At 39.1% G+C, this 10,199-nt stretch overlaps 1 protein-coding gene across 1 annotated transcript in view; it reads left to right on the top strand.

The window, feature by feature from the left end:
• LRIG3 (leucine rich repeats and immunoglobulin like domains 3) overlaps positions 1–8,871 on the top strand; it is a 37,398-nt gene extending 28,527 nt beyond the window's left edge. Inside the window, exons 13-19 of the mRNA XM_066550087.1 lie at positions 1,937–2,257; positions 2,770–3,051; positions 3,500–3,952; positions 4,162–4,320; positions 5,419–5,562; positions 5,647–5,922; positions 8,433–8,871. Of these exons, the coding sequence (XP_066406184.1) occupies positions 1,937–2,257; positions 2,770–3,051; positions 3,500–3,952; positions 4,162–4,320; positions 5,419–5,562; positions 5,647–5,922; positions 8,433–8,677 (1,880 nt within the window). The 3' untranslated portion in view covers positions 8,678–8,871. The remainder of the gene's footprint in view (positions 1–1,936; positions 2,258–2,769; positions 3,052–3,499; positions 3,953–4,161; positions 4,321–5,418; positions 5,563–5,646; positions 5,923–8,432) is intronic.
• The last annotated feature ends 1,328 nt before the right edge of the window (positions 8,872–10,199 follow it).

Here is a 10,199-nt window from a genome sequence, read left to right on the forward strand (position 1 = left end):
CATGTATTTTTGTTGAATAAGTTTTATTTTTCTTACTAAAGAAAATTCAAACATTATATTCTTTGGAGACAAAAAGATAAGTGCCTTCTCAACAATTTTGTCTCATAGCAAATATAACTGGTTAATTTTTACTGTTGATACCCTTTTTCAGTGGGAAAGCAAGTCCAGAATATAAAGTAGCGTACCAAAATGTTGGTTTTTCCTTTCCTGTTAGCAGACACATATTTAATAAATAATCAGCAGATTCTCGCTACTGCCGAGAAGCAGAGGTTGACATAACGCAGGGAATTATTGGGGGAATTGTGATCTTTCTTTGGGCTGCTGAATGCTATTTTAAAGTATTTAGTTTTAAACCATTTAAGATGTGTTAGCAAAAAGAAATGTACTGAATCAGTTTTGCGCTTGGTACTTAAAACAATTGCCATGCAGAAGTAACTAAAATCTCCTAATAAAATCATTGAGTGTTTCAGTTATATCTATAAAGTCTGTTATCACTAGACGTTCTGGTATACCCACCTTGCCTTACAAGTTTACAAGGGCTGCTTTTGCTTTTATAGAATTTTTAAGTGGAGTGTGTTGACTCCTGTCTGAAATTAAAAGGTGTGTATATATGTGGATGTCTTTGTAATACATTCCTTCAAATATGTTCTTGGATTATTCTGTTCTGACAAAACATAATGCTAATCTTATCCTAGTGTGTTCTGTATTCTGTACTGTATGCTTATTTGAGTGACCTTTGTATCACCCCTTCCTGTCAGATAATTAAGATTGAAGTATGTTCTGATGTCCTTTCACAAGGCTAATTTAAGTACTTAGAGTGTTTTACTTAGTTATTGCCATGCAAAGTCGGTGTATGTAATAACTCAATTTGCAAATGGTAAGACATGGGTATGAAGCATGAAAAGCAAATAGCCTGGGATGTTCTTCAAGTCCATGCTTAGAGTCCCAGATCCACGTTGCCCTGTCACTGGAGCACAGCAACATACCTGCAGGAGTTTTGCAGATGGTTCAAGGTTAGGCTGTCTGCACGTCTCATTTTCATTTGTAACAGAGTGGAGGTTCTTCAAGGAAGTAGCACTTTGACCCCATAGTTGTTCCCAGTCGTTTGAGATGTAATAAGACAAACATGCTAGGAGACAGCAGGATCTGCAGGGAGGAATTTTTGGGGCACAGGGCTTTCCCTGCAGTTCCTTTGTCCAGAGATTGGACACATCTTGAAAGTTGGGAATATACTAAGGCTTTTGATTTTGGGAGACCAGGCATTTACTTGTCTACTCCTTTTGCAGATGCAGTGTACACACAATTGAATAAATAATTCAGAAGGCAGCTAATTCTGTAAACTCGTAACATGGCACTTCAAAGGTAACATTCCTATAGTAAAGGGACCTCCAGGAATTCTTGAAATTCTTGTGTTCTGCCCTGCTTAAGGGACCTTCCATCCCCTTTGGCCCAAACAGACGCACATCACTGGAACACTGACTTTTGTACATGATTTTTTTTGTGGGTTTGGGTGAAATGCTCAACTGTAACTTGCAGTTTCTGATAGCAGAAGAACTATGCATTCAATAAAGAAAAACTCCCAGCAGCCTGAGGTGTTGTAAAGATGAGAGGTAGGCTTCATGATTGATGTTCAGAGTAGTTCTTATGGATGTCAGGGAGTAGTTCTTATATCTTTAGTGCTGTTATTGAAGAAGCTATGCACACAGTCTGCTTTTAAATGTGCTCTCTCTTCAATAAGTGATGGCTTGGCACAATAAACTCATAAATATGGCATCTTTAAATGCCCTAAGGCTAACAAAATTTAAAACAAAAGCACTGTGGATCCATTTAATAAATACTTATCTGACTCTTCTCTCAAACCTATAAAACAAGGCTTACTAACTCTCTGGGAAGAGTCCTCAGGCATCACATATTATTTTTCTTTTCCTCTGTGCAGATGATTTTCCTAAACCACAGATCACTGTCCAGCCAGAAACCCAGTCAGCAATTAAAGGCTCCAATTTGAGTTTTGTGTGTTCAGCAGCCAGCAGCAGTGATTCCCCAATGACTTTTGCATGGAAGAAAGACAACGAATTACTGCAAGACGCTGAAATGGAGAATTACGCACACCTCCGGGCCCAGGGTGGAGAAGTGATGGAGTACACCACCATCCTTCGACTGCGCAATGTGGAATTCAGTAATGAAGGGAAATACCAGTGTGTTATTTCAAATCATTTCGGTTCATCCTACTCTGTCAAAGCCAAACTTACAGTAAACAGTAAGTAGTGTTTTGCTTGTGGACTTTGAATGATTTTAATCAAGATAAGGATTCATAGATTTTTCATTCTTGTCATCTGCATCTTTTAGAAGATCCATAATACGAGATTATTTCTTGAAAATTTATCCATTTCCAAGGTCACTATAAAATTTTACCTCTGGTCCCAGTGTACTGAAGCATAGTATAGGAAAAAACAACATAGCTAATTCATAGTAAATCTGGCAAAATCAATGTTACAAGATGGAAAAATGTTAACTTTTTCTCACAGGAGGTAAGTGCTCTGTTTCAAGATGCTATGGAAAGGTCACATAGGAGGCTGTTAGCAAAAATGAGATTTTGATCTAGGTGGTCTCACATACTTCACAGTTCCCTCCCTTTCTGCTGGCTACTGATCAATTTAGACTGTATGTTTCTCTAGTGTTTTTAGGCCCATGAGGGGTGTTCAAGGAAAGGCTGTACAAAAGAGAAGTATGTTTCATGTATTGATTTTGGTATCACCAACTTTTCTTTAGTGCTGCCTTCATTTACAAAAATCCCCATGGACTTGACCATTCGAGCTGGGGCAATGGCACGTTTGGAATGTGCTGCAGTTGGGCATCCTATCCCACAGATTGCTTGGCAGAAAGATGGTGGAACAGATTTTCCTGCAGCACGCAAGAGGCGCATGCATGTCATGCCTGAAGATGATGTATTCTTTATTGTTGATGTAAAGATCGAGGACACAGGTGTTTACAGCTGTACAGCTCAAAACACTGCTGGAAGCATTTCCGCTAACGCAACATTAACAGTACTAGGTAAGATATTGGCAAACCTTAACAGCACAATCAATAATATGAGTCAAAATAATAAAAGTTAGTTATGTTTCTCAGTGTATACGTGTCTGGTACACATGGGATGGAGGGAAGAAGGGGCTTCTGTTTTCATTTAGAGACTGTAGATTTGTTTAACTTTTGATTTCTTGACATTTTGTTAATCGTTTTTATTGTAGTTCTTTGCATCTTAAGCATGTGTGATTTAGCATTTTTACCTTGTAAGGTAATCAAGCATGTAAATCGGACCAATTGACAATTAAATTGTAGGCTTTAGGTACAAATTCTTGAGTTTCTTCTTAGAATGAGAGTAAGCTTTATTAGGCCTTACTGATGCATTTAATTCAGCTTTTCCTCTTGAGCTGTGAAGGAAAGGGACACTTCTTACTCTTGCGAGGTCATTTAGAATATAAGGCTTGTGCTTTCTTTTCAGAAACACCATCATTTTTGCGGCCTTTGCTGGATCGAACTGTAACAAAAGGTGAAACTGCAGTCATGCAGTGCATTGCTGGTGGTAGCCCTCCACCCCGACTGAACTGGACTAAGGATGACAGCCCTCTCATGGTAACAGAAAGACACTTCTTTGCTGCAGGCAATCAGTTACTAATTATTGTGGATACAGATGTAGAAGATGCCGGGAAATACACTTGTGAAATGTCTAATACACTTGGAACGGAACGAGGCAACATCCGACTTAATGTAATTCCTACTCCCACCTGTGACTCTCCTCAAAACGTTGCCCCATCACTTGATGATGATGGATGGGCCACAGTTGGCATTGTGATCATAGCTGTGGTTTGCTGTGTGGTGGGCACTTCCTTGGTGTGGGTGGTCATCATCTACCACACCAGAAGGAGAAATGAAGATTGCAGCATCACAAACACAGGTGCGTAAACTGAAGGTTTACCTTGGAAAGGAAAACAAATGTTTGTGGTTGCCTTACAGTGACTTTATTGTAGGAACGTTTGTGTGCTTTGACTCAGAGGCAGAAAGGTGAATTATTTGTTGCTTTCAGTGCTTTGCTGACAAGTTTAAAAATGTTTCTACAAACTCAAGTGTGTTGATGGCTTTTGTATGTGTTTTGCTCCCCCACAGATGAAACAAATTTGCCTGCTGACATTCCAAGTTACCTGTCATCCCAGGGGACACTGGCTGAAAGGCAGGATGGATATGGCTCATCTGAAAATGGCAGTCACCATCAGTTCCTCTCATCTTCTGCAGGAGGGTATTTCCTGCAGCAGAGGGACAGTAATGGTAGGTAGAAAATGCTAAACAGATTTTTCATGTGACTTGAGGAGCTGCAGTTTGGCTATTGTCTTTCTAACTAATAGAAAGAAAGAACAGTAAAGAAGCATCTTTACACAATTTAATAGAGGACATGAAAATTATTGCTTGCGATTTTTCAACACGATAATAACTTGGTTCTGTTCATCCAGATGACGTTGTGGTATTTATTTAAATCAGGAAGTTTTTCTCTAGTCTCAAGGGTAAATTTAAACTGATGAGGACATGTGTAAAACAAGAGCGTCAAAAAGAAATTACCCATGGCATGTCTTCTCTCTTACAGCTTGAAAAGGGTGGTTTTAGAGGTGTAAAGCATGTGTGGTAATACCAGTGGAACTTTAGTATAACTCTTTAAACTTGCTGGTTAAAAAAAAATCATTACAGTCAGAGTCAATAAAAAATTTAAGGTTGACTGTAAGTTAAAAGCTGCAGTACTTGACATTTATACGTGTGGGCCCAAAGAATCCCGTATATACTTGCACTAGGGAGGAAAACGCACCTTTCTGGGAAAGGGCTTGGGGTTGAGACACAATCAGGAGCTGGGACATGTGGGAATGGAGTGATGGTGAGATAATTTTGCAGTTGTTGGGTAGTGAGAGGAACAGCCTCTTTGTGGATCAAGGACCAGAGACTATGTCCAAAGCTTTCAGGAGCCATTGAACTAAAAATCTTTATAGCTGTTTAGGCAGCCAGTGATTCCCTCAGATTCTTTCAACCAGGACTTTGACATTGACATTCTGCTTTTGAAAGAGGCTGTAAGACAGATAATGAATTTGTCTAGTGTGCTTTGGAAGAAGGAGGTCCCTGGTTCTGATCCCTGTAATTGGTTTGGTTTTGTTTTGTTATTCAGGGATTGTACAGTGAAGTGACACATTCTCTGTCAAGCTAATTAATTGAACAGTTGCTGGAGTTAGGATTCTCATCCAAAAGTTAGGTTAAACCTAAGCAAACTCTAAACTACACTATGAAATGTAGTTGAACACGTGGGGTTCTTAAAACTTACTCAAGAAACTCTAAGCTGGAGATTGAGAAAAGACTGTGTGGTGACACATCAATTTTATTTTTAAGGCATTTGCCATCTAGATAACAGCAGTGAGACAGACTTGGAGGGTGTTGCAGATCCATTCCTTTGCCACTATCTGGGGACTTCAGGGACTTTGTATTTAAAAGGCAGCGCTTACAGTTCTGACGCATTTGAAGCATACAGTACAAGTAAGTTCGTGGGGAGAGGTTTTAGTCCTAACTCAGTCTTTCTTAAGATGAATCTATATAAAATGAATTTTTCATTTCCTTTAGGTTGCAGCCCTGACCAGAGAACAGCAGGCTTGGGCCCTTATGAGTCTGGATATTTAAAGAAAAAGGAATGCTGTCAATACTCACCTCCACAGGAAGATCCCTTTGACCAATGTGTTGGCATTATTGGAACACAGGCTACAAGTAGCAGATTGATGAACTCTATTTATACTCAAAATGAAGGAATGGGACTGAAAAGCAGAAGTCCTAATTCAGACACATTTGATTTAAACAGAAGTTTGGAACCCTCATCTATTATGAGTAAAAGCACTTTCATGGGTATGTTCTAGCTATTGTTTTTTATTTGAGCTGCCATTGTCTTTGCTGTCTTGTTTCCTACCTACAACACCAAGCAAAACTGATTTCTCACCTTTTTCTTTCCCAAATGTTTGATGCTGAGGAACAGAAAAGTGACTATAGTAAAGCGGCGTAATGAGGATATTTAGATTACCAGATCTTAATAGCTTACACTTCTGTAAAAATCTCATCAGTGATGCGATTCTTATCTTCTGTCTTAATATTGCTGGCAGATTTCTGTAAACATTAGCATACATAGCTTAAATACACCTTAAGAAACTTTAGGCATACTAGAAGTTTTGCCTGACAGGCAAAAATGTGTAAGGAGTGCAGGTGGGGAGAATTGAACTTGTATGCATATATCTCGTATAACACTGTCAGCCAGAACTATTTACCCTTCAAAATAAGGCACTATGTAAAAATACCCTCCTTTATCCATCCTTTGTCATTTTCTCATGATGTGCATGATAAAAGAATTCCCGAAGTTTAGTTTTGGGTTTACAATTTTAATCCAGATTGCAGGGAGAGGTGAGGGAAGGAGAAAAGCATTCCTTTATCCTTGAAGCTCATTAAATTTTGGATGTTGGTTTGGTTGCTTGGTTTAAAATGCATACAAAACCACATATTGCTTTCGTCTTTGTGATATCTTAGTGTCAAAACCAGCCCTAGTATCATGGATTGTCTCCTGGCTGGTGTGTCAGCACTGGCTGATCAAGATCTGGGTTTGCTGGCTCTGAAGGGGACCTGGGGGAATGTGCATCACTGGGCTCTTTGTTCTCAGGGGGTGGGGAGGGAGGCACAAGCTCTGAAGTTTTCCCCCTTCAAAAGCCAGATGTTTGAACTGTAAAACGTTGCAGATGCCAGGACATCTGGCAGAGACCCTGGGACTGCACACGGCCAGCCTCCTGGCTGCCTGCCGCTACTGCTGTGGTGGGACCATGCAGATAGGGCTTTAGTACGTCTCCTGCAGAAAGCAGTCCAACTGTGTGTTCGTATATCCAGCAGTTACTGTCACCCCAAGGGTGCATAGGCCTCAGTCTGCCCTAAAAATCTCTGCAGAGTTACTTCTTTGATCAGTTCTCTGAGCGTACTACCCCACTTATGTTGCATTGTTGTTGCCTTAGATGCTTCATAATCATTAGCACTCTTCCTTCAAAGAGCCTACGGCTAGATCTTGGACATGGTAGCTGTGGAAGAAGTTGTGATAGATTTCTTGTCTTTAGTTGTGAATTTGCTTCTTCAACATGGTCGTCAAATTCAAGCCCCATTTTGCCTGTGCAATCATAGTGAAGTCAACAGCTGGCATTAGCATCACAGTTGATGCAGAAGCCAGAAAGTTTGTAGCATGTATTTTTGTTTTTAAGACAGTTCATTTGTAGCTTTGGTGCTGTGAGGAGCACCCTTTCATACTGCATTAGGTCTAAACTGCTCTACAAATCATTGATGGAAATAGGGGTTTTGTCCGATTCCTTTTTTAGTAACTTCTCAGTTCGGAGTTTTACTTGAAACCTTTAGTTCTAACAAAAGCAGAAGTGTTGCATTTTGGGTTCAAAATTTATTTTAAAATGTAGTGTTCAATTGTTAATAAAAACTTGAGTTCTTCAAAGTCAGCCTGTGACACACTGTCCTCTGAAAATAAGTCCTTACAGACACTTTGACTTAGGATGGGTATGTCTTTACTCACTGAAAAAAAGAAGGCCCTTCTTGTAGAGGTGTTGATACTAACAGCTTCCCAGTGATGGAGAATGACACACACTGATTGTTTACTGGCTAGTAAATACAGATAATTATTAATTATAGTTGAACTGGAATGTGTAATTCTCTTTGGGTTGCTACTGTTCTCTTTGCCCACAACTGACTGGATGATCAGTGGCGAATGCAGCATGTGGCTATCTCCATCTTTATTATTAATGGGAGATGCTAGCCAGAAGAAGATGGTGTTAGCATTCAGATTGCACTGTGGGACAATATTGTATAACCTGACAGGGGTTGTGGGGTTACATTTTTTTTAAATTCCTAGTTTATTTTTTTCTGAACTGCATGGCAGATTGCATGTGCCATTCATTTATTGAAGAACAAAACAGGGAGTGACTTTTTGCATTAGAAAGTGTCTTATGATGTGTTTGCAGGTTGATCCCTGTTCCTATCTCCCCCCTCACCACCCTCCCCAAAGAAAAATGGGTAAGGAAGTAGTCATGAAAACAAAAGAAATGAAGTTGTAGGTGGCTATGCAACTACTTGGAAATGTTTTAATGTCTCTTGTGGCAGAATCTTGCCTTATGCTTGTTATCACATGGATGTTTTCTTTAAAATGGTGGAAGAGCATTTAAGTAAAATCTCACTTTGGTGAATTTCCTGTCAACCTTGCATTTCAATGTCACTTACGTCAATTTCTGTCAGTCTTGCATTTCAATGTCACTTAAGTACACTAGGGTGAGACACAAATCTTTTTGCATCAATATTTCTGTGCTCACTCTTTTACTGTCTTTCAGGAACATTTGGAAAGCCTTTATGGAGGCCTCAGCTGGACTCTCTTTCAAGCTGTAGACAGCCAGCAAATTGCCAACCAAAAACCTCCCATAATAATCATCATGTCTCACTGGACTTTGATGCAGAGGCAGATGAAGAGGGAAAGGAAAGGACAGTTTCTAGAGGAGAAAATAGCTTTTATACTTGCAAACAGTCCTTTGAAAACTTTAGGACTTCTACTTTCCAATCCTGTGATTCGGATACGTAGCTCCTTTTGGAATTAATGATTTGTGGAACCAAAGAAATAATTTGACATACTACTACCTCAGTATGGAACTTTATTTAAAAAGGGAATAAGGAGAAGAAGGGAAGAAAGAAACCCCATGATGCTCTGAAATTAGAAGAAAAAAAAATATTTTTTTTTCCAATAAAGCATAATTTCCAAGATGCTCTACATTGGTTTTACAGGGAAAAATCCTTATAAAAATACTATATTTGTAATTATTTTATAGCCTTTTTTAATGCAAATAATATGTTTTGTAAATTAATGGTGTAAATAATACAGTGTATGTATTTCTATGTCAGACTTCATTTTCTTGAAATGAGTAGTAAGCATTCTAATTTTGTACTGTTACTTGTACCTTTTTACAAATGGAAACTACATGCTGTTTGCAGGTACCATGCATCTTATTTGCACATTACTTTAATAAAATATGCTGCCATGTGGCCTCTGGCCCACATTAGTATATGAAGAATGAAAAGTGTGAATTACGTTTGTAGACAGTGTTGCAAATGTAGGTGCTTTCTGATGCGTGTTTGCGCCTTCATTTGACTTAAACTTGTACCTTTAGATTTACTGTATAAAAAGATGTTCCTCTTCATAGAGTGGGTGTGGTCCTACCACAGCTACTGGTAAGGTGGGTTGCAGCTATATGAACCAAAACAAGGCTGTAAATCCTTCAGTTTGTGAATTCCCCCTGTCAGATGTGCTCACACATGCTCTAAGTTTTCATGTCTGTGAGGCTGTAGTACCAGCAGTTTCCCTGTGCCTTTGTTAGTGTGCCTGCATCTGGTGTAGGGATATACACAGTAGATGCATAAATTCATATTGAGCTATTTAGTAAAAGAAAAAAAAAGGCACTGGATATCTGCCTGGTAACCTAGCTTTTCTCTGAGTGGCTTAGTGTCAAGTGTTTGCCAAATACAGTACATGCCTGAGTCTTTGCTTTCCCATACCCTTTCTCCCTCTTTTTTCCTTCTGCAGCCACTCCCTGCTCAACATGAGGAGGTAATCCAAGAACACGATAATTTTTTTTTTGTTTAATTCATGCTTCTGTTCCTTACTTGGCTGCCCTTCTCTGGTTACAGATGAGATCTGTGCTTTATTTAATTGCTCAGTCAAGTTGAGCAATTGTAGACTCTTGCTGGATTATATTTGTAGTAATGAACCCAGTATCTTTACCGATCCAAGACGGAGAGAATTGCAGATTGCTTACTATAAAACAGTAGTTAAACCTGAGTGAAAACAGTCTTTATTTTGTGTTTCCATGTACAGATGCTTATTGTTTAAAAAAGCTGTGAATCGTGTTGTCATCACTGCACTAAAACAGCAAGACTTCAAAATGGTTAATTCTACAGGACATTGGCTTTTTAAATGTGCCTGCTTTGAAGGTGCAAATTTACATGGTTGCCAAATAGCTTCTTTTAAACTAAATTAAATGCAGCTGTTAGAGTAGCCCATCACAGACATCAGGGCTAAAGTGGGAGCAAAGATTTTGTTGCCTGGTGTA

Source organism: Molothrus aeneus, chromosome 5 (assembly GCF_037042795.1).
Source record: "Molothrus aeneus isolate 106 chromosome 5, BPBGC_Maene_1.0, whole genome shotgun sequence".
In the NCBI taxonomy this organism is placed as follows: Eukaryota; Metazoa; Chordata; class Aves; order Passeriformes; family Icteridae; genus Molothrus; species Molothrus aeneus.